The following is a 25,367-nucleotide window of genomic DNA, read 5'->3' on the forward strand; positions in this document are numbered from 1 at the left end:
AAAGGGAGAGAGGAGAAAGGAAAGGACTAGTAGCATGAGATGGCACTTCAAACTGTGGCTAGTACTCACCTGGGAGAGAGGGAGGAAGGCAGAGAGAGATTAATTAGAAATGCATTTGTTTTGTTTTCTCTCATTCTAGAAGCTACAAACTGGACACAGTTTAGAAGGCTCATTTCAAGTTATTAAATTACTTAGCAGAAGACCTAGAAATTGGTCCCAGTGTGTAGAGTTAGCAAGATTAAAGTTTGAAAAATATTTTAACCATAAGGTAAGTATGCATTATAAAACATTTTAAAAAGGTCTGCCCTTGGCTTATTTAATTACTACCAAATTAATTTCATTGACCTGAAATGTCTACTCTTTCTTTCAGGAAGTTTTTCAGAAACAAGTAGTAAATTAACTGAGAACAAGTGCTGAGTACACAACTAATTTCTCTTTAAATGTCACTTATTAATGAATGCATTTAAACTTCACTAATTGGCTTGTTATATATACATTTAACTTATCCTTCTCTGTCTACAAAAATGGGTTTTATTAGATAGAGTTTCCTTCTGGAGTATAAGGAATATATTTCATCAGTAGTCTAAATGTAGTTTGTTTTTCAGAGTAAAGGAAAAGACTGAAAAAATAGAGAAATTCAGTCAGAAATTTTGTTGTAATTTTTCCTTCCCTATCCTGTCTGATAATCATATTTTGTGTTTCCTAATTTGTAATATGGGGGTAATAAGTTGGTACCTAATTCATAGGGCAGTGATGAGGCTCAAATGAGTTAATCTATACTAATAAAAGGGTAATATGCTAATTAGACTGGACATCCTTCCGGACAAAGCCACAGTGGCAGGGCCTGAGGCAGAGGCAGTTAGGGGCGATAAGGCCAACAGGGGAGAGCAGTTAGGGGGCGATCAGGCTGGCAGGGGAGGGCAGGCAAGGGCCATCAAGCTGGCAAGGGGGGCAATTAGGGGCCATCAGGCCGGCAGGGGAGCAGTTAGAGGGCAATGAGGCAGGCAAGTGGTTAGTAAGTAGCCAGTCATCCCAGATTGCAAGAGGGATGTCCGACTGGCAGTTTGGAGAGGGTGCAGGCCAGGCTGAGGGGAGCCCCCCTCCCATGCACGAATTTTGTGCACTGGGCCTCTAGTACATGTATAAAGCATTTAGAACAGAACCTGGCCCATAAATACTCAATAATATTGGCTGTTTTCTTACTTCCAATAACTTAACAATTGCTAGAATGTGTCCTGTACTCTCTCTTTAATATCCGCCTCTCTCTGGGCTTTTACCTATTAGAATAAATTTTAAGTTCATCCCTTTTTAAAGTTTTTTTTAATTATACTTATCCTGCAATTCACTTTCTTCTTGGCTCTACTTCTTGGAAAAAGTGGTCTATACTCAACTTTGCCAACTCCATATCCAGTAAATGTGTCTTCTTTCCCCATTCTATTCAAATTATTCTGACCACGATTATCAGTGATCTCTTGTTTCAAAATCTCAAACTGTTTTTGTCCTTATCTTTTGTAGGTTTTTTAAAACTTCTTATAATGGAAAAATTGAGAACAATAGAATGTAGAGAAAATGGTATCATGAACTCCCATGTAATCATCATATGTCTGTCACCAAGGTTGATAATTAACAACTCCTGGATAATCTTGTTTTAATCTACAACTCCACCCAATATACCCTTCCCCAGATGGTTTTGAAGCAAATCCCAAACATCCTATCTAATAATAGACAAACATGGTAATTGACCATACCTTTGCTACGCCTCCCATTGGCTAATCAGAGCGATATGCAAATTAACTGCCAACAAAGATGGCAGCTAATTTGCATACTGCAGGCAGGGTGGGACAGCGCCATCCTGCCTGCCCTGCCGCCATCCGGGCCTGCTATCTGCGACTGGGGGCGGCAGGCGTCCCGTGTGCGACCTGACCCGGGGCGGCCAGGCAGTGCAGCAGCGATCGGCTGGCCCGCCTGGCCGCCATCTGGGCATCCCGTGTGCAACCTGACCCGGGGCGGCCGGGCGGGGCAGCAGTGATCGGCCAGCCCGCCTGGGTGCCCCGTGTGCAACCTGGCCTGGGGCGGCCGGGCGGGGCAGCAGTGATCTGCCGTCCCACCTGTGCGTCCCATGTGCGACCCAACCCGGGGTGGCTGGGCGGGGCAGCAAAGGCTTGAAAGCAGCTCTGGCCAGAGCGAAGGCCTGCGTCCCTGGTGCCAGAGGAAACTGTTGCTGGCAGCCAGGGGAAAGGAAAGCCTATTGCACGAATCTTTTCATGCAACAGGACTCTAGTACCACTATAAAAATACAAAATAGTATGTATTATACTGGTTTAATTTTAATTTGAAAGTTGCTGAGTACTATGTAACATACACCACCATTTCTGTAAAAAGGGATGAAATAATCTAATTTGTGTTCACTGTAAATGCTGTTAACCTAAAAATAAAAGGCCAAATTGAGTGGCAATAAGCATTTAGATGAGATCCAAAAGAATAGCTATTTAGGAAGCACTGATTCAAGCAGAAACTAGAATAGTATTCTGATTAGGAGGTGAAGGCAAGGGGTATTCATGAGAAGGAGAAAAATTACAGGAATAGAAAGGAGGATTTTTTTTTTCTTTATGGGTCTTAATACTCCAAAGAAGGAATTTCTATAGATGCAGATATCAGCATAGTGTTGCTAATTCTAAAGAATATCTAATTTTCAGTCTAATAGTCATAATGCTTTTCTGTTAGCTTTACAAACAGTTGTTTGGGATATAGTATTGCCGTAGGCCCAGTCCAGCGATTATTTCACCCAGTTTTACTATTCCAAAGATTTGAGGGTTAAGACCTGTAAGGCAGTTCTTCTGGGATGGTAGCTCAGACCCATTTTGAAGTGGCTTCGTTTATGTTATTTTTTATAATGACAAACTATTAGTGTTAATTTTAAAATAACAATAGAGCTTATTCCAGGTTTTGGTGTGGTGGGGAGAGGGCAGTGACAGAATCCAGAATGGACAGATGTAGTACAAGAGTAGCTGGGAGACTTCACTGACATCTTTTTGTGTGTTTTCATTGTTTTTTTTTTTTACTTCATTTTTTTTCTTTAGGCTCTTCAGCTTCTTCATTGTTTCCCCCTAGATACTCGATTAAAAGATGGCAGTAAGTATAGCTGAGTATTGAGAAGGAAGTTTAATGTAATTTATTACTGGCTGTCTCAATTTAAAATAATATTTATCTATTTTGTTAGGTTTGTTTTGGCAGTCACCAAAGAGACCTCCCTGTCCAATAAAATTTGATTTCAATGAACCTTTGTAAGTATTTACATCCAGGTTTATATTCATTTGTAAATTTTTAACTTTGTATAAGTTTATCTTACTGGGAAAATATTCAGACTTTTTAATGTTAAACGTAGTCTGCCCAACCAAGCCAGTCACAACAACCCTTCTTTCCACACAATTTATTTATTCTCTGTGGTAAATACCCTCATTATTTTTATCTTTTCTAAAATGAAACCAAAGCGTCACCTCTTTGACTTTATCCATAAAAAGTGAAGAGACAGCAGATTTTCTCTATTTATGAAGCTAGTATATAGGAAATTTAAGTTATTTGGGGTTAAGAATGATTACTACTAAATATCTCCCTAAATAACCTCAAATTAATTTTCAAAGGAGTTGGTCTTTGAGTGAATACCTGTATACCTATCCAGATGCTATATATATAAAAGCATACACACACATATTAAACACTTTGTGTGTAAGCCTTCCTTTATGCTTAGGTTTTCATCGGTGCTTATTTTAGGCTTCCACTCACCTAATCCTGACTGCTTGTTCTATCAAACTTACCTTTCTTTGTTTTAATATACTCTTTAGCTTAGTATGAACCACCTGACATACACTTTTTAATACCAAATATGTAATGCTTTTTTATGAATTTTCTTTCACTAGTATAATTTTTGCTTCTCTGACCACTCATATCCCCAAAGTAATCACAGTCACTACTTTGAAATATCAGTGCTTATAAGGATAAACATCTGATATTTTCTGTCTTTAGCCTGTACAGTACTTAGATCTAGACCAGAATTTCACAGCCTGACTTTTAAAAAATAATCTTGTAATAAAAATTCTACGGGTATTTTCTTCAACATTTTAAAGACTAGTTTCTGATGAATTAAACATCTTATTTGAAACTGTGAATTCACACTTTGTTTTTTGTTTTTTTTAATTTCAAAGGCACTTCAGTTTTCTTCTGAATGCTGCAAAATTATATGCTACAATCTATTGCATTCCATTTACAGAAGAGGTAAGATATTCTTAAAGCCTTAGCAAATGAAACAAAGCCAGGCTAGAATTATATGACTTACCAGCTAATTCCATCATCAAAATGTGTTTATATATTATGAGAATTTTTTTTCCGTTTTTTTATTTTGTTGCATTGTTGCCCATAGCAAAAGCTAAAATCTCATTGCAGCATTACTAAGTAGAAGAAAGTTAATTTTCTTTCTTTCTAAGTTTAAGTAGTGAAACACAATTATAAAAGCAGCCTTAGCTTTATTTTTAAAACATTTATAACATAGTAACTTCAATTGTAATTACTCTGACACCCAAAAGGAACTATTTTATAACAAATTTAAAATATTCCTTAGAGATTCTCTTTGTTATTGGTTTGGCTTATTTTATGATGCTTTTTTATATTCTTCTCAGGAAAGTTGAAAATGCTACCTCATATTGACATCTCTTAGTCCTTATCATCATATCCATTCTGTTAGGCATTATCTTTTTTGACTAACTGTAAAGGATCCAATGCAGCTTCATTTGAGAGGCAAATTTGCAGTAGTGAATTTTTCCCCACAAATGCATAGTAGAGCTAAATAAATTGTAACACTTTTAAATAGGCTGAATGGGGAAATATGAACCAGATTCATAAAATTCTGCCTATTTTAGATCTAGATCCAAATAGATCTAGCTTCCTAGGATCCAGATAAAAATGCCTGTTGTAGATTAATCCTTTTTAGTTAATATACAGTAAAACGTGCTGTGAGTGTCCAGTAAAAATAATGGCATACAGTCTAGTATTCTTTTTATAAAAAGAGTGGTAATTTTGTGATGTATCATAGGTGACCTCAAAAGCAGTTTGTCTCAGTTTTTCCTAAGCAGTTTCTTAATAGTAAATATGGATCTGATAACCTTAAATTTTATCAAAGTTCATCTTGAACCATTTAAATATATTCATGTTTTCTAAGATATGAATTCAATTTACTTATTTATTTTATTTACTGAGTATAATTTTATGCCGAGAGCTTTGTAAAACAATGAAGACATAGTACTCAATCTTAAAGCACTCAGTCTGATACAATCAGTTGTAAAACTACCTTTATAAAAATTTGTGGAAAGAACTAAGATTTTAAGTTTCTTGACAAATAAGTAGTTTTTTGCACATAACTACTGTTCCCCCAGTCTTTTGGGTTGATATTTCTATAGAAATAAGGATAGGTATATGTCATAAATAGGTATAGTCTAAATAGTCAAATGATAAATTATTCAAATATTTTATATGAAAAGGGACTTTTTATAGGAAAATTTTAGCTTTAGAATTCAGAATTAAAAGAAAAAGTTTGTTCATAAATTACTTTTTTTTAAAAAACAGGACATCTCAGCAGGTGCCCTCTTGAATATTCTTTCAGAAGTAAAGATTCAGGAATTCAAACCTTCCAGTAAGGTACGTTTAGAAATTCTTTTATTTGGCAAATAGTTATTGAACTTCTGTATGTGTCAAATTCCATTCTAAACCTGGAGAATCCAGGTTAGGGTTATAAAAATTTGAGTTAGATGTCTTTTTACAATAAAAAATAGTACTTTAATTACTGATGATGTAGCTAGTTTCTTAGTTTGAGAATATTAACTTTACTACCATCATGGGATGTCCAGTAAGTAATTCCTTAAGGATAAATTACTTGTATATGTTGCCCTGCATTTGTATAAAGAAAGACATATTCATTGGAAAAGAATTGCTTGTCAGCAATCAAAAAGTATTTAAAGGATACCTATGTATTTTATGGATCTCTTGTTTCTTCGAAGACAGAAAACAGCTCTGTGCTAGTTAGAGCCATGAAGTTTGTTTTGAAGTAGATTTGTGAGAATCACAAACTTTTGATTATTATCAACTTTATTTTAGTGTGGAATTTTAAAAGAGAACCATATAAATTCAGAGCTCACAAGCTATTCAGTAAATATTTTTAACACTCACTATAAACAAGTTTGTTATATATATATTTATTGTGGTTCTCTTAGTGAACAAAGTAAGCATTCTTGAGAAAAAAGTTTCTCATAGAGTTTAGATGTCAGTGTTAGGAGACAGATAATAAAGAAAACATATAAACAACATAATATTACCAACTTCTGCAAATGTGGAGAACCTTTTTTCTGCCAAGGGCCATTTGGATATTTATAACATCATTCGAGGGCCATACAAAATTATCAACTTAGCCCTGGCCGATGTAGTACTGGTGGTTGGGCGTCAACCCAGGAACTAAGAGTCGAAGGTTTAATTCCTGGTCAGGGCTCATGCCCAGGTTGCAGGCTCGATCCTCAGTGGGGGGATGTGCAGGAGGCCACCAGTCAATGATTCTCTCTTATCATTGATGTTTCTAACTCTCTCCCTTCCTATCTCTCTAAAATCTAATATAAACATTTTTTTTAAATTATCAACTTAAAAATTAGCCTACTATATGTGGTCTATCATTTAATTAACTCATCCCTATGCCTTGCAGGGGCAGACCAAATGATTTTGCAGGCCTTATACAGCCCACAGGCCTTTATGGTCCATGGGCCGGATGTTCCCCAACCATATGTAACTAGTGGAAGGTATAAAACACATTGCACCATAATGATTAATAATCTGATTAAACTAGGGAGGGGGAATATTTTCTCTTGTGACTTATTTGATAAAACAGGTATGATAACCAAACTTAGATATTGGATGTGATACATTAATGAACATGTATACATGTATTTAAAGGTTGTTCAAACAGATGAAACAGCACGGAAACCAGACCAGATTCCTATCAGCAGTGAAGATGAGAGGAATGCTATTTTCCAACTAGAAAAGATTATATCATCTAATGAAGCTACCACAAGTAAGAGCTAATCTTTAGCAAAATGTTTTGAACTTGGAGAGATTTCTGTTTTTGCTAAGTTCTACACCCAAAAGCTTATGGGATTTAATAATAATAATAGTAATGATATTAGTTGATTTCATGATCTAATGAAAGATACTGTTCATCTTAAACTGTGACTGAATTCATAATTTTCTCCACCATTGCCCTACTCTCTAAAGCTCAAATGTAAGTCTGCTTTGTTATTGTTCTGATTATTTTAGGTTCTGTTGTGACTCTTTTTTAACTTATGACTAGCATAATGAGCAAAAAGTGGAGTCATTAACTTAGACAAGTCACTTCAGGATAAAAATGCATGGACAGATTTTTTTTTCTTGGCTTCCTTAGTCTCCATAATTACACACAGGGAATACAAACTGACCTACACAAATACTTTGTCTTAAACATAGGGAAACTGAACAGTTAATTCCTTAAAAACAGAGCTACTAATTCATGTTTTTAGACCTGCTCATCATTTTTCTATTACATAAATCAATAGTTCCCAAACTTTTGGATTTTATGCACAGACCAATAAAATTCAGGGAAAACAACCAGGATTATTTATTTTACAAATAAAAGGTAACCATCTTAGTTTATTAATTATAGTTCTGGAAAAAAACATACTATCATTTCTTTTTCATTTCATCACAGATCAAATTATACCTATCTACAGAATGATTATGGGAACCACTGATCTAGAAATCTTTTAAAAAGATGCATATTTTTATTTGACCAACTTACCCTATTCTTAGTTATCAAAGGTCAAATGTTTCAGAGTAGTATGTTTCAAATCAACTTTCAAACAATACCCACTGTTGCCTTTTTATTGTAAACCACTTACTAGCAGATGTGGTACATGGCTTTCTTATTTTTCTATTTTTTAGAAAACTTTTTATAATCTAGAAAATTCTCTAATCTAGTGGTATAAAAGCCATAATTTTCATTTTCTTCAATATCTGCAGTTCCTTGCATTTTTCTTGTACATTTCAGTCATTCAAAAATATAAACAAAAAAGAACCTATAAGAGTAGTGAACCCACATTGCTTTTCACCTGGTAAAATCTTTACCACTTACTAGGAAACTTATTTTTCTGGTTGTTACGATTAGGTGACCTTCAGATGGCAGTCCTTTCATTTGAAAAAGATGATGATCGTAATGGACACATAGATTTCATCACAGCTGCATCAAATCTTCGTGCTAAAATGTATAGCATTGAACCAGCTGACCGTTTCAAAACAAAGCGCATAGCTGGTAAAATTATACCTGCTATAGCAACAACCACTGCTGCAGTTTCTGGCTTGGTGAGTTTATTATTATTTCAGTGAAAATGCATCTTTTTCATAGCCTCTTCCCTTTTTTCCCATTGTACTACCTCCAACCAGTCACTCAGAGATCTTAGAAAAGGAGAGGTATACATATTGATCTTATAATTTAAAATTGCAAGATATTTGTTAAAGTAATCTACATTTTAAATTTTTACAATAAAAATATATTTTTATTAATTTCAGAGAGGGAGAGGGAGAGAGATTGAAACATCAGTGATGAGAGAGAATCATTGATCAGCCGCCTCCTGCATGCCCCACACTAGGGATTGAGCGCAACCCCAGGCATGTGCCCCATCTAGGAATCAAACTGTAACCTCCTGGTTCATAGGTTGATGCTCAACCAGTGAGCCATGCCAGCCAGGCGGGTATACAAACATTTTAACATTAAAAAAATAAGCTCTGTCAAGATAGTCTAATTTTTCTTACAGGCACTAATCCTCTTAATCATCTTTGTGTCCTCCATACCAAGCAGGTACTCTTTTTCTTGAATAAAATGAACTGCCCTGATCTTTGCTGTTGGATTTTAGTGCTCTGCCTTAAAAAATTGTAATTCTCTATTTGTGATTCAGTTTTCTTACAATTTAATCTTCCCTTAATGATTCAGAATCTTTACAATGGCCCTAATTATTACACTGTATACAGTGTTATTCTTAGAAGTCATGTAATTATCTGCCCCTGTATTGTGCTTAGACTATTGTATTTTTGAGTTCTGCCATCTGCTTTCAAAGTAGGAAGATTACCTGGTTAAGTTAACATATTTTTTTTAATAACCTTGTTCACCATGTAGAGAACAGGTGGAGAGTTTGAAAGTATATATGCTAAAACTGAAGAGACTTATAAGAAATTTATATTACTCTAGTCCAGTACTTGATTTTACTCTTTACAGAGAAATGCTTAAGAAGAATCTAGGGACATTAAGTAGAGATAATTAAAGTCATTAATAGTTTTAGCCTTTTATATAATCAGTGTACCTTTTTTAAATCTAGGTTGCATTGGAGATGATCAAAGTAGCTGCTGGCTGTCCCTTTGAAGCTTACAAAAATTGTTTCCTTAACTTAGCCATTCCAATTATAGTGTTTACAGAAACATCTGAAGTAAGAAAAACTGAAATCAGGTATGCATGAAGCTCTATTTCTTGTACATAATAAAATTTTTACCTTTTAAAAGGGAAAAATACTAACCTCACATTTTCTTTTTTCTAAATCTATAAATTCTTACCAGTACTTCAAGAACAGGTGAAACCCTATCTTCTTGAAGTATTTTTGACTAAACCAGCCATACAACTCTCACAATACTTAATCTGTCACACTGTTTAGCATTGTACTGTTTTATGGTTTCATATACCTAACTCAAATGAATTAGAAGACACCTTAGTTTCTGACTAATGGATCATCCGATTTAGAATCTAGTTCCAAAAGCTATGTGACAAAGCAAAGCATTTGCCCTGGATCTTCATTTTTGGCTTTCCAGACTGGCAACAATCAAAAATTTGAAAACATCTATCTTGGCAAGACTGTGAGAAAGCACTTTCATATATCACTGATGAGAGTATAAAGTAGTGTAACCCATAATATGGGGAATATAGCACTGTATTTCAGATTTACAGATACATTTACATTCATATCAAATGATATATGTACAAGATATTCATTCTGGCATCATTTGTCATAACCAAAGATTGGAGCAACCCAACTGTTCAGTAGTAGGGCACTATAACATCCACACAGTGAAACTCATGCAAATGATTAAAAAAAGAGAGGGGGAAGACTCTCACTAAGTCATACTGATTTATAATGAGATGCTAGAAAAATCAATAAGGAACTGATAAAAGTGGTTACCTGTGTGATATGTTGGAGAAATAAGTTTATGGAATAATTAGGAGTTGTATTTTCCTTTTTCCCCCCACATTAATATCTAGCTAGATTACAAATAATGGATTTCTTGGGGCTTTTTATTATTATTATTATTATTATTAAAGGGAAGAAAATTAAAATGTTTTTGTTCTGAATATTTTCTACAACAGAAATGGAATATCATTTACAATTTGGGACCGATGGACTATACATGGAAAAGAAGATTTCACCCTCTTGGATTTTATAAATGCTGTCAAAGTGAGACACGTATTCACTTAGTTGCTTTGAGTTTGTTTTTTATACATTAGTTGCTTTGAGTCTTAGTTTTTATACATAAATTTATGGGACAATTTTATAAGTATTATTTTTACTGGCTGTAAAACATTGTCACCCAAAACTTTATATTTAGATGAAGCTTTGATAATTGTTTCTCTTTTGTATATTCACTTTCAGGAAAAGTATGGAATTGAGCCAACAATGGTGGTACAGGGAGTCAAAATGCTTTATGTTCCTATAATGCCTGGTCATGCAAAAAGATTGAAGTTAACGTAAGTATCACACTGTATGCAAAAGAGTCACAGGAATGGAAACATATAAGCTGGATGCACACTGGAAAATTAAATATAGAGGTTTATCGAAATTCAGATAGAAATGTGTTTTACTCCTAATGGCAATCAAAAGACCGTGAATCTACCAAGCTCAGTTGGCTACCTCTCAAGAGAGATTCTTAAGATTATAATACCCTTGTGAATTTATTGTAGTTCAGTGTTAACTTTTCAGCCAATAGGCTTAGAAACCTAATTTGATCAACATATCAAGTGAAAATAGATCCACCTCTCCTGTGGAAACACATAATGACCAGGAATATGAGACTGAAGTATAAAAACAAAAATGCGAAATTATTATTTTCATTCATTCACGATTTTTTTTTAGGAGTATCTACTATGTGCCAGGTACTTTTGTAAGCATTAGGGGTATAGCAGTGAGCAAAGCCAAGTCCCTGTCCTACTTGGAGAGTTTGCATAACAACTAGATAAGTACATCAGATAGTATTAAATGCTATGGAGAAAAGAAAGCAGAATAAGGGGGTAAATTGCTATATTATATTAAGTAGTCTAGTTAATCCTTCTTGTCGTAGGTAGCATTTCAGCAGGGACCTAAAGAAAGAAAGGGAACCAAAAAAGGCCGTCTTTACAATGGTCTGCAAGGCCCTAAAAGATCTGGTTCCCAGTTACTCCTCTAAATTTCTTTTATACTTCTCTCCCTTTACTCTCAAAATTCTATCTATACTGGTCATTCTTTCTTTTCTTTGAACACTCCAGGCATGCACTAGCATGAAACCTTTGCTGTCGTTGTTTCCTCTGCTTGTACCTCTTTCTGCGATAACAACCTGGCTAATTCTCACTTCTGGTCTTGGTACCTCTTGAAGAGGCCTCCATGAGCCCTGTTAAAATACTGCATTCTATCTGCTACCCCCTCCTCGCATGCTTGATCTCCTTTGCTCTACTTTTTCTCTTTAATATAGAATTTATCACTGACTTGTAGCTACTATATAATGTTTATTATTAATTATCTGTTTTCCCCAGCACCTAGACCAGGGGTCCTCAAACTACGACCCACGGGCCACATGCAAATACAAATATTGTATTTGTTCCCGTTTTGTTTTTTTACTTAAAAATAAGATATGTGCAGTGTGCATAGGAATTTGTTCATAGTTTTTTTTAAACTATAGTCCGGACCTCCAACGGTCTGAGGGACAGTGAACTGGCCCACTGTTTAAAAAGTTTGAGGACCCCTGACCTAGACCATTAGCTTCAAAAGGGGTCAAATCTCTATTTACACGGATATATTTCAAGAACCTAGACCATTTGTAATACTTTACACAATAAAAAATTAAATAAATAAATAAATAAATAAATAAATAAATAATTTTTAAAAAAAGAAGCCCTGTTAAAATCTGAAGAAAAAAAAAAGAACCTAGACCAATGCCTGGCACAAAATAGACATTAATAAATATTTGCCATATGAATAAATGAATCTCCACATGATGGTGCTATAACAGACATGTCAACTTTATGATTATCAGTTAATGAGGTTATTCACTGTTTTTTATTATAATCCAGTCCTTTTTTTTTTTTTTTTTTATAATCCAGTCTTAATTATCTATACTTCACAAACAGAATTCCTATTATATTAGCTAAGGCAGTGGTCGGCAAACTGCGGCTCACGAGCCACATGCCGCTCTTTGGCCCCTTGAGTGTGGCCCTTCCTAAGCCTTAGGAGTACCCTGATTAAGTTAATAACAGTGTACCTACCTATATAGTTTAAGTTTAAAAAATTTGGCTCTCAAAAGAAATTTCAGTCGTTGTACTGTTGATATTTGGCTCTGTTGACTAATGAGTTTGCCGACCACTGGGTTAGACAGTCATATTTTACAACGTGGTCCCCCATCCCCCATGTTTTAAGTACCCCTCTGATCCCATTGGTAGTTGTTACAATATTATTGACTATATCCTTTATGCTGTAATTTACATTCCTATGACGATTTTGTAACTACCAATTTGTTTAAGTGTTTTTTTGGTACATAGGATAAACAGAGGATATAAGGGAAAGGTGAAACTTAAGAATGTGTTTTACTGTGATGTTTCTAGCTTGCATTCGAAGATTTAAATATTGCTTGCTTTTTACTCTTTACAGAGACAGGAATGAGAAGAATTTATGATTTCTCTAAACTTTATAGGAGTTACAGGAGAATTTGTTTTCTTAAATCATTGCTTTCAAAAAGCATTTTGGGTTTTTTATGTTTTTTGTGTGTTGGAGAATTTGTTTCACTTTTTGTTTTTGAATAAATGGTTTATATTCTTTATCACTACTAGCAGTGGTCCATAGTGATTCACTGTTAGGTAAATGAGTGTCTTGAGTTTAGAGCTTTTAGTTAAAAAAAAAGAATAAATGAAAACAGATGTATTATTGGGGTTAAAATGAAATTAAAGTCTAGATACAAGTCTGATTCTCTGGGCAATGTTAGTCAGCAAATCATTCATTTTAGGAATTTACCAAATTATTTGTCTTTTGTTATTTTTCTTAGAATGCATAAACTTGTGAAACCTACTACTGAAAAGAAATATGTGGATCTTACTGTGTCATTTGCCCCAGACACTGATGGAGATGAAGATTTGCCTGGACCTCCAGTAAGATACTACTTTAGTGATGACACTGATTAACAGAAGTTGTCTTAAAGTTGCTGCAGCACTTCTTTGATTTTAGAAAGAGTGACTTAATTCAGAGCTGCAAAATGAGCTCATATTACTAATGGATTTCTCTTTGAGGAAACCTTAATTTAAGGGACATAACATCAGGAAACTACACTGAAGAATTGCAAAACATTTTGGAGCATAGTATATACTTGTTATGTGGACATGATCACAAGCACCTTTGAATTGGAATGCCATTTTATAATGCTTACAACAAATTTGTGTATTAACCTCTCTGGATGAATAGAAGGAAAAAATATGTATCCATGACCAGAAGAGAGAAAAGATTAAAAAAAATTAAAGTAACAAATGCAACTATCCACAAAGTTTAATCCTATTTTATGAATTTCTTATTTGTTTAGTTTTTTGAGGCCTGTTTTTCTATACAAATAGTGTCAGGCACCCTGTACCTCTCATGATTAGACTTTGAATTTAACACCAGTGGGAAGTGGGGAGATGGTGAATGAAGAGTAGACATTTTAAGTTTTATAGTTGCAGTTTACTGTCCTATTACCTCTGCTAGTTTAACCAGAGTTTGTTATATCACCGTCTCCCAAAAATCAGGATCTTTGTTGATAGCATCAGTGTTGTAAGCCATGAGCAGTAGGTCAGATGACTAAATGTTAACTGTATTACATGGACTCTGATAACCCTCTTAGAGAATCCGTGAATGTGAATAGATGTAGCTAATCATTTGATTCTTCACTATGCCTTCTCTTGTGGCCGTTTTATTTATTTGGAACTCTAGACCTAATTGTCATAGTATGTAAGATTAAAAGATTTTGTGAAGGGAGTGTTTTTTAAAAGTAGTTGAAAACTAGAAATTAAAAAATTATCACTAGTTGAGTCTTGGATTTTTTTTTCCAGCAACCTAATAAATAGGGGGGAAAAAATTTAATATTTTATGTTAAAAAGAAACGTATTATTTTATTCTGCATTCCCAGAAAGGGAATAAAAATAAAAATTTATTTTTTTAGGTCGTTGATGACAGAAACTTTCTGTTTTCTGATATGAGCTGTTGCATATGTTCATATAAGTGCTATCATTAAAATGACATAAAGTATACTCAACAATGTAAACTCAATGAAAACAGCAAGTGTTTCTTTTTCTAAAACTACCGTGTATTTTAAAGCAAGTTTAACCCACAGAAGTCATTTTCCTCTAGTCTAGCTGCTTTTCTTCTGCTCCCCTGTTCAGACCATTAGTAGGTACTTTGATAAAACTAAATTCACATCAGTAATACTCCAATTAGGTATATTTTTATATCCTCAACTTTTATTTTATTTACAAATACCTTAAATGACTATCAACCCGCTTTGTTATTTTATTCTTTTGTAAAAGTATTATCCAGTTGAGAAAATAAATTTCTTTAGGAGTAGAAGGTGAAATTGTATGGTTAACGGATAGATAATCTGTGCATTGGGAAGTGGAGAGAAGTGGACAGGATGAATTTAAAGGAAATGGCTACCTTTGAAATAAGCAATTAATTTTTGGTTCCTCATATCCTACTCTTTCCAGTTGTGCATATTAGAAATATAATGCTTAAAATTAATGTTACTTAAAATTGAACCCAGAAACATCAGAGTTCTATGGCTTAGAACTTTAGAGGGAAAGAATAATAAAAGGACTATTCTGTAAGAAGCCTTTTTCCCACTTTTATATTGTTTTGTGCTCCATGATAGTAACTGATATTTTCCAGGTAGCCATTCAGTAAGTCAACTATGACCTAATAGCTTGCTTATCATTTGATATAAATCTCCAAATCTCTTCCAAAGTAAATTTAGAATGTGCTCTCAATTCTTATTTATAGAGAACAGTGCGTTAGCAGATACAAACAAAATCAACAGGGATTAAACCTGAAACCCTTTTGTTCTTGTTGTTGTTTTTTTCTGTAGGTAATAGTTATTGCCATTAATTTCTTCTGTTTAGTTCTACTAAGCTGGAAAGCCAAGATGAAGTTAATGACAATTTTTTTCATTCTCTAGTTTATTTCTGTACTATGATATTAGTACTAGTGATTGCAATACCAGGTGCAAAAAATTAATTATTTAATTTTGTATGGTACCACTGAGTAATTTTTTACTTGCTAAAAATAAATTAAGAAATTTGACAATATCTTTGTAAATCCAGAGATTTCAATTTTACTATTTATTTTGTTGGTAATGTTGCTTTGGTGTTTCCTAATTTTCAAGTTTTGCAGTCATGGACATACAAAGTCACTGGATGTGGAGGGACATTACTTCAAAGTTTATTTGGCTCCTGGAAAGTCTATTAAAACAATTGGGGGTAAATGGTGGTGACCATGTAAAACCCAGAAGATCTGCTAAATCGCAAACTGTTAGCTGCAGATTTCTAATGCCTGTTTTGGAGTTCAAAGCAGTTATGTTAACTCATCTATAAGTTCCTCTAAATTGTCCCAAAGATAGAACTTGGAATTAGTTGTGTATCATTGAGTCTACTATTTTATAATTAGTAAAATGAAGACAGAAAGAAAATTGTTCTCTTGAGATTTTGAGAAAAAACCTCTTGACCTAATAATTCATAATGAATATTATCAAAAATTTATTGTAATCATCTATCAACACTAATAAAAGAGAAAAATGGTAATTGGCGTACGAGCTAACCTTTTCATTGGCAAATCAGGGCTATATGCAAATTAACTGCCAACTAAGATTGGCAGTTAACTGCCAACTAAGATGGCAGCTAATTTGCATATGTAGGCACAATGCAGGGAGGCGAAAGGGAAAGCAGGAAGAAGCCCCCTGCCACTGACAGTGATCAGAAACCCAGGGGGGAGCTAAGAGCTGGGGGGCAGGGCAAAGGCAGCCCTGGGGCCGCCTTTGCCCTGCCCCCCAGCCATGATCGGAGAATCAGGCGCCTTTTCCGCCCTGGCCAGTGATAGCAGGAAGTAGGGGTGGAGCCAGCGATGGGAGCTTGGCACGGTCGAAGCTGGCAGTCCCAGGAGCTAGGGGTCCCTTGCCTGGGCCTAAAGCGAAGCCCACGATCGTGGGGCCACTGCAGCTGCGGGTCCCTGCTGCCCGGGCCGGACGCCTCTGCCAGAGGCGTCAGGCCTGGGCAAGGGGCCGATCCTGCGATTGGAGGGTGATGGGGGTCAACGCCTGAGGGCTCCCAGTATGTGAGAGGGGGCAGGCTGGGCTGAGGGACACTCCCCCCCCACACACACCCAGTGCACGAATTTCGTGCACCGGGCCCCTAGTATATATATAAAAGGCTAAGTGTCCATCCATCCAACCAGTAGCTATGATGTGCACTGACCACCAGGGCCAGATGCTCAATGCAGGAGCTGCCATGATGTGCACTGGCCACTTAAAAATAAATGGCACCAGGGACCTGGCGCCGCCAACAAACCAACACTCGGCTTCCCCCAAATGGGACACAGGCCCCGCCGCACCACCATGGAGCAACAGCCCACCAAATCGCAGCCATCACTACCGAGACCCCATGGCGCAAAATGCGGCCCACAGCCCAGCCCAGAAACAGTTGTTGTGGGCACCGGGTAAAGACATCACGTAGCAACATCCAGCTTCCTCTCCTTAGTGACTAGCCTCCTTGGAGTTTCTTCAGCCCAGGAACACGACTTCTTTTGTAGCCAGGTGCAAACATTTTACAGTTTAACCAAATGTCTGTGAAGTGTTTTCCCATGCCTCATCTCATTTGATCCTCACAGAAGTCCTGGAGTAGGTAGATAGGAGACTTGAGGGAATCCTATTTTCTTTTCATTAGCCGGAAAATGGAGATTTAGAAAGTTTAGAAACTTGACTCAACTGAAAAGAAGAAATGGTGGACCTTGAAAATGACCAGTTTTTCTCGCTGCACAGGATATAGTCAGACACTGCTGCAGTTAAATATTTTACCCTTTGTTCTTCCTGCTTGATCTACAATAATAATCTTCTTCATGTTGATATTTACTGCTGTGTTGCTGACAGTTAACTAAAAGAGAAGTTGGGGTGCTTCACTGGGCTGGAGAAAGTTTAGCTAAATCAGAAATCAGGTCTAATTAAGCAAGTTCTAGCTACACTAATAAAAGACAAACATGCAAATTGACTATACCTTCACTATGCCGTAAGCCTCGCCCACCAGCCAATCAGTGACTATATGCAAATTAACCCAACCAAGATGGTAGCTGGCAGCCACGGAGCTGGAGCAAGCAGGAGGCTTGGTTGCCTCAGTGATAGAGGAAGCCAAGCTTCCCGCCTGCCGCGGCCGGCTCTGAGCTCCACTCAAGGCAACAAAGTTTCAATAAGATAAATAAGCCCCAGATACCTGCTTTCAGCCAGCTGTGGCCACGGAGCTGGAGCGAGCAGGAGGCTTGGGTTGCTCCTGGCGATGGAGGAAGCCAAGCTTCCCGCCCGCCCTGACTGGCTCTGAGCTCCACTCAAGGCTACAGAGTTCCAATTATAGAAGGTAAATAAATTCCAGAATAAAAAAATAAAGAAAAAAAGGAGAGGCTGGGAGCTTCCATCTTGGGGGGGGGGGGGGGGGGGCTTGGCCAGCCTGAAAACGGCCCTCAGCCCTCACCCAGACTGGCCAGGCACCCCAGTGGGGACCCCCCCACACCCTAAAGGGGGTGTGGCCAGCCTGAAAACAGCCATCAGCCCCTCACCCAGGCTGGCCAGGCACCCCAGCGGGACCCCCACCCTGATCCGGACACCCTTCAGGGCAAACCAGCAGGCCCCCACCCATGCACCAGGCCTCTATCCTATATAATAAAAGGGTAATATGCAAACTGACCCTAACAGCAGAAAGACTGAGAATGACTGGTCACTATGACACACACTGACCACCAGAGGGAAGATGCTCAGTACAGGAGCTGCCCCCTGGTGGTCAGTGCGCTCCCACAGGAGGAGCTCTGCTTAGCCACAAGCCAGGCTGATGGCTGCCAGCACAGCGGTGGTGGCAGGAGCCTCTCCCGCCTACTCAGCAGCACTAAGGATGTCCGACTGCAGCTTAGGTCTGCTCCCTGCTGGTAAGTGGACATCCCCCAAGGGCTGCTGGGCTGCCAGAGGGATGTCTGACTGCCAGCTTGGGCCCAATCCCCCAGGGAGCGGGCCTAAGCCAGCAGGTGGACATCCTCTGAGGGGTCCCAGACTGCAAGAAGGCATAGGCTGGGCTGAGGGACCCCCCCACGACAAGTGCACAAATTTTTGTGCACCGGGCCTCTAGTCTATATAATAAAAGCCTAAGTGACCATTACAGGACAATAACTGGTCACTATGATGCTCTCTGATCATCAGGGTGCAAATGCTCAATGCAGGAGCTGCCCCCTGTAATCAGTGTGCTCCCATAGGGGGAGCACCACTCAGCCAGAAGTTGGACTCATGGCTGGCGAGCACAGCACAGCAGTGGACTGTGAGAGGGCACAGGCCAGGCTGAGGGACACCCCCCCTCCCCAGTGGACGAATTTTGTGTACCGGGCCTCTAGTAAGTATGTAATTACTCAATATAGAACCACTAGGTATGAGTTTAGCTATTTTACTTTTAACAAATTCAATAGGACATTGAGATCTTAGAGATTATTGTAGGTAATGGAAAGGTAATTTGTGTTTATTTTTGTATTGCTATGTCCTATCTTTTTTTATATATATATATATATATTTATATATATATATATATATATATATATATATATATATATACACACACACACACACACACACACACACACACACACACACTAGAGGCCTGGTGCATGAAATTCATGCACTGGGGGGTGGAGGTTCCCTCAGCCCAGCCTGCCCCTCTCACTGTCCAGGAGCCCTCGGTGGATGTCCTACTGATGGCCACAGTCTGGCAGCAGGGGCTCGAAGCAGTTGCCGTGTGTGTGTGTGTGTGTGTGTGTGTGTGTGTGTGTGTGTGTGTCTGTGTCTGTCTGCTGGGGGCCTGTCCCCAGCCACACCATGGAGGCTTGAAGCAGGAGCCCCTCTGTGTTGATCTCTCAGGCTCCTGGCCGCCACTGCATGTTGTACTCTCCCTTGAGCTATGGCCAGGATGGGGGTGCTGCTTGCAAGCCAGGCTTTCCTGCTCCAGGATCTCCATGGCGACGGGGGAGCAGGCCCAGCTTGGAGCTGCCTGCAGGCCGGGCTTCCTCTCCTGTTCCCGGATCCCCATGGCGACCAGGGAGTAGGCCCAGCTGGGGGCTGCCCGCAGGCCGGGCTTTCCTGCTCCCTGATCAGGCACAGCTGGGTGCTGCCTACAGGCCTCACTTTTCTACTTACCGTTGGCCGGATCACCACAGCGACCCAGGGCCCAGAAGCACTTTCCTGCTCTCCAATAGTCATAGGGTCCCAGCTGGGGGTGGGGCTTAGCAGTGCGGGGCTTAGGCGTCACGAGAGTCCCGGCTGGGGGCTCAGGTGGCACATAGGGGTCCCAGCTGGGGGCGGGGCTTATGCCCTGCTGCCCAGGGCTGCACATGGTGCCCGGATGGTAGCTCACGCTGTCCCACCCTGCCTGTAGTATAGGATAGAGGCCTGGTGCACGGGTGGGGCCCAGCTGGTTTGCCCTGAAGGGTGTCCCGGATCAGGGTGGGGGTCCTGCTTTGGTGCCTGGCCAGGCTGATGGCTGTTTTTAGGCTGCCCACACCACTGGGGTGCCTGGCCAGTCTGGATGAGGGGCTGAGGGCCATTTTCAGGCTGGCAGGTGACTGAAGCTCCCAGCCTCTCCTTTTTTTCTTTTTTTATTCTGGGATTTATTTACTTTCTATGGCTGTCACTGGAGCTGAGAGCCGGCTTTAGCTCTGAGTCCGGCTCCAGCTTGAGGCCTCGGCTGCTGAAAGCAGATATCTGGGCTTTGTTTAGCTTCTATAATTGAAACTCTGTTGCCATCACTGCCACTCTAAGCTCTGAGCCCTCTACTGGCTGAAAGCAGCTATCTGGAGCTTGTTTAGCTTCTATAATTGCAACATTGTTGCATCCGGAGCTCAGAGCTGGGCTGCCGCAGGCCGGGAACCTTGGCTTCCTCTGTCACTGGAGCAAGCAAGCCTCCTATTCGCTTCAGCTGCCTGGCTGTCGGCTGCCATCTTGGTTGGCAGTTAATTTGCATATCCTGCTGATTAGCCAATGGGAAGTGTTTGGGGGTATGGTCAATTTGCATGTTTCTCTTTTATTAGATAGGATATCTTTATTGATATTTACAGAGAGGAAGGGAGAAGGATAGAGAGTTAGAAACATTGATCAGAGAGAAACATCGATCAGCTGCCTCCTGCACATCCCCTGCTGGGAATGTGCCCGCAACCAAGGTATATGCCCTTGACCGGAATCGAACCTGGCACCCTTCAGTCCGAAGGCCGACGCTCTATCCACTGAGCCAAACCAGTTAGGGCCTATCTTTGTTTTTTAATTGAGAAACAAATATTCAAAAAATAAATTCGAGTACATAAAATATAAAATACACAGTTTAAGGAATCATTTTAAGGTAGCTATTTGTATTACCAGCTCTCAAATCATTAGAACACTGACAGCAACCCAGAAACTCCCCTTGTAGTCCCTTCCAAATCAACCAGCTTCTCCCCACATAGCTTCTGGCAATAATACTACCCTAGTTCCTGTGATAACTATGTCATTTTTAATTCTTTTTAGTGTTACCACCTATGTCCGCACTTAATGCCATTTATACTTTTTGATGGTTTTGAACTTTTATGTAAATGGAACCATAGTGTATTCTTCTTGGCTGCTTCTTTCATTGAACAAGGGATTCATTTGTGTTGTTGCCTGTAGCTATACTTCATTCATCATCATTGTTGTATAATTTAACTTTGCAATAACATACCACAATTTATTCATTCTATTGACTGCAGACAATTCTAATGTTTTTAGTTTGGGGCAATCACAGTTCCCAATGAACATTATTATATGTATCTCCTAGTGCAGGTATAACTTAGGAATAGGATTGCTTTGTCATAGGGTATTTATATCTTAAATCTTATTAGATAATAACAGTTTTTCCTGAGCAGTAGAGATGTCCTGTTTCTCAACTATGCATACATGAAACACAGTTTATTTTTGTATTATTACTTATTAATTATTGTATTATTTTTTCATACAAGCAACTGTAAACCTACTTTTGCCCTGCTCTGTATATATATCTATCCATATATGTTTCTGAATTTTTTGGCTCCTTTTCTATACTTGTGCTATCTATTGTCTTCATTACTATAACAAATACATTGTTTTTTATATTTGGCAGAACTAGTCCTTGTTGTTCTGTAAGACTGTCTTGGCTATTCTTAGCTCTTTGTATTTTCACTTCTCAAATTTCTATTTGCAAATATGGAAATCTGTCACTCTTACAGTTTCCAATTGTCTTGCTTTAATTTTCAGTCTTTTATCTACCTGAACATGAAAACCATTATTTTATAGTCTGTGTTTAATAATTCCCAAAACTGAAATTCTCTTGGTCTTGTTTTTATTTTTCTTTTGTTTCTGCCAATCCTCGTTTCTTATATTTCTGTGTGTGTTTCTATTTTTTAATGTATGCCAACACTATATTTGAAAAATTGTAGAAATAATTTGATGCCCAGCATGATCATTTTCATCCTCCACAGAATTTTTTCATACGCTCTACCAGATACTTGGGCACTAGTAGTTTGGGATTATTTTTACCCAGTTTTAGAAACTGAGATTTTTCTGAGTTATTCATGTCACTCAGAGCTGAACTGTAGACTGTAGTAATGCTCTTTCTTCCTGTTAACCCTTACTCCTACAATCCAGAAGGGTTGCAAAGTGTGGGCTGGGGTTAATAGGGCCCCCACCTCTTGGCTGGCACTAGATTCAACCTTTGAATCCCTACTCCTTAGCTGTGCTCAGCTTCTCAGTGGACTCTTACTTACAAATTTTCCAAAGCTCTCAGGGAACAAGTGATCCCATACAAAGGGTTCACCTTAATGAAGTTCTGTTTTTCCCAGATATTAGCCTGATAGTTATTCACTGACAATTCTGATGCCTTCCCAACATTTTTAAAATATATTTTGTCCAACTTCTCTAAATATTCTCAAATAAGAATTTTAAACCAAATTTACCTAGCCACTTTATTTCTTAACTGTTGATTAGTGTAAAATATAATTGATTTCTTTGTATTGCTTCTGTATCTGAAAACTTACTAAACTCTAATGATTCTTATAATTATTTGTAAATTCTTTTGGACCACCTATATAATATTGAAAGAGGGACAGTATTTAGTCTTTTTTTAAGATTCAGATTTTGTTTTTGTTAATCTTCTCTGTTGTATGTTACTTTTCTTTTCCATTATTTTCTGCTTTTATCAATATTGCTTAGTTTTTTCCTATTTTCTTTAGGGTTTTTTTACTATTCCTTTTTTCTAACTTCTTGAGATGAATGCTTACTTCATTCATTTTCAGCCTATCTTCAAACATATTCATTTAAAAGTTATAAATATCTCTATATTACTATAATATTTTATACTTTCATTATATCATACTCTAATCGCTGTTGTAGCCACATTCCACAAATTTTGATATATATGCAGGGTGTGACAAAAGTAGGCTTATGGTTGTAAGTATGCAAAAATAGTTTATTCTTGTATTATTATTAATTATTGTATTATTTTCCATACGAATAATTGTAAACCTACTTTTGCCCCACCCTGTGTATGTATGTGTATTTATTTATTTAATGTTAATATTTAAAATATTTTCTGTTTTTCATTAGGAGTTCCTCTTTGACTCTTGATTTTTTTAAGATAGTATTTCTTCATATCAGCCTAGAGTTTGAATTTTGGGGCTTTTTAAATCCAATTTGATAATTTTTATCTTCTAACTGGAACACCTAGGCCATTTATATTCCATGTAATTACTGATAGATTTATTTCTGCCATATTTTATGGGGATTTTCTGTTCTGTGATTGTTTTTCTCTAATTTCTTACCTTTTAAAATTTGTATTTACTTAGTTTCTTTACTCCATTTATTGCCAATTCTCTCAACTATAGACACCCTTTGGTATTCTGAAGTTTTGGAAAGTACATTTCTCCTTTGCCATTAGGCTTCCTTTAGGTTCCATAAATAGCACTAGAAGGTGACTAGAATGCTGGACAAAGGGAGAAGAGACTTTTACCCTTGCCATTTGCTTCCTGATGTCAGCATGCTTTTCTGCCAGTGGTTGTGGTTGGCTTCTAGGCACTAACTCTTCTCTGGCACTCTGCAGGGTATCTCATCTCGGCTTCCAGTTCTAACAATCTCACCCTCTGCCCTTTAGTGTTGTGTGCCTTGCTGACATTTTCAGTCCTACCAAGACCTATTTAACCAATTCCTTAGGTTAAATTCTTTCTTAATATAAATGATATAGTTTCCCTTTTCCTAAGCTGTACACCTTTTTTTTCTTTACTAGTTTAGTAGCTTTTGTCTTTTGATAATTACCTTATTTTACAACATGCATATACAGATTAAGACTAAAGTGAGTCATTATCTTTACCTTTTTGCAGATTAATAGTTCCTGAAAATGGCCACAGCAATATTTCCAATCTCACATGCTCATCTAGAAGCTTGTCACACACTCCAAACCCCCATCAAGAGATAGAGTCTATTTCAACTTCCTTTGAACCCAAACAAAATTTTTTTACTGCCTCAGCTAATACACACTGAGTGGCCAGATTATTATGACCACCTGATGTTTGTAGGCAAATTAGCTATAATTTCCCACTGAAGTTGCTAGAGGGCCAGATCATTATAAACGTCTGAATAGCACAACATACCTAAGTATCGTTGCTGATCAACTTTAGCCTATCATGTTGATGGTGTATCCCAATGGAGATGGCTTCTTCCAACAAGACAATGCTCCATGCCACGGTGCTTGTATTGTGCAGGAGTGCTTTCAAGAACATGAGGGAGACTTTACCTTGCTTAGGTGGCCCCCATAATCACCAGAGCTCAATCCAATTGAGCATTTGTGGGACAAAGTTAAAAGAGCCATCAGGCAGCTGGTTCCACAATCATCAAATCTCACAGAACTGGACAGTGCTATTCATCAGGCATGGTGTCAGATTCCTCGCATCGCCTTTCAACATCTCGCGGAGTCAATGCCAAGAAGAATCACCACAATATTGAAGGCAAAAGGTGGCTCAACGAAGTACTGATAGGGTGGTCACAATAATCTGGCCGGTCATAATAATCTGGCCACTCAGTGTAACAGAATGCAGCATATGTAGCACTGTATGATTTCCAAGATTAGGTCATAGAGGCTTTCTCTTGGCTCTTCCTTTCTTGCTTGCTGACTCCCTCTTTGAAAGTTTAACCTTGAAATCCAGACATCATGCTGTGAGGTAGCCTAAACTAGCCCACATGGAGAGAACAGCCCCAACCTACTACCATCATCAGGTGTCAGGCGTATGAATAAGCAAAACTTTCAGACGAGATTGGGTGGTATGGCTGTAGACTATAAGCAAAACTTTCAGATTTGCTGTGCCCTTCCAATTACCTGACCCACAAAAATCCATGAACACGGATTGTTTATGCAACTAAGTTTTGGGATTATTTATTATGCTGATGTAATAACTAGAATAATGCTCTAATTTCTACTTGCATACTATAGTCATATTCTATTTCTGTTATGCATTTTAATTCTGTTTTCTTTTAATTCTGCAAAACTTTATTATTTTGCTTATAGAATCAATGTTTATATTTACCTACACAATATCACTTTCTTTGCTCTTTATTCTGTTTTGTAACTCAGGCTTGTCATGTGGGATACATTTCTATTGGGAATATTTCCTTCAGAGTTTTAATTTGTGCAAGACTGCTCTGGCATATTTGCTCATGATTCTTTTGTATGAAAAATCTTTATT

General features: G+C 37.9%; 1 protein-coding gene across 1 annotated transcript in view; it reads left to right on the forward strand.

Moving 5' to 3' along the window:
* UBA6 (ubiquitin like modifier activating enzyme 6) overlaps positions 1-15,670 on the forward strand; it is a 66,841-nt gene extending 51,171 nt beyond the window's left edge. The window contains exons 23-33 of the mRNA XM_059669876.1: positions 140-268; positions 3,081-3,132; positions 3,221-3,284; positions 4,203-4,272; positions 5,617-5,688; positions 6,988-7,105; positions 8,231-8,424; positions 9,435-9,562; positions 10,472-10,559; positions 10,755-10,849; positions 13,390-15,670. Of these exons, the coding sequence (XP_059525859.1) occupies positions 140-268; positions 3,081-3,132; positions 3,221-3,284; positions 4,203-4,272; positions 5,617-5,688; positions 6,988-7,105; positions 8,231-8,424; positions 9,435-9,562; positions 10,472-10,559; positions 10,755-10,849; positions 13,390-13,525 (1,146 nt within the window). The 3' untranslated portion in view covers positions 13,526-15,670. The remainder of the gene's footprint in view (positions 1-139; positions 269-3,080; positions 3,133-3,220; positions 3,285-4,202; positions 4,273-5,616; positions 5,689-6,987; positions 7,106-8,230; positions 8,425-9,434; positions 9,563-10,471; positions 10,560-10,754; positions 10,850-13,389) is intronic.
* Positions 15,671-25,367: the final 9,697 nt, after the last annotated feature.

This window comes from Myotis daubentonii, chromosome 1 (assembly GCF_963259705.1).
Source record: "Myotis daubentonii chromosome 1, mMyoDau2.1, whole genome shotgun sequence".
Lineage (NCBI taxonomy): Eukaryota > Metazoa > Chordata > Mammalia > Chiroptera > Vespertilionidae > Myotis > Myotis daubentonii.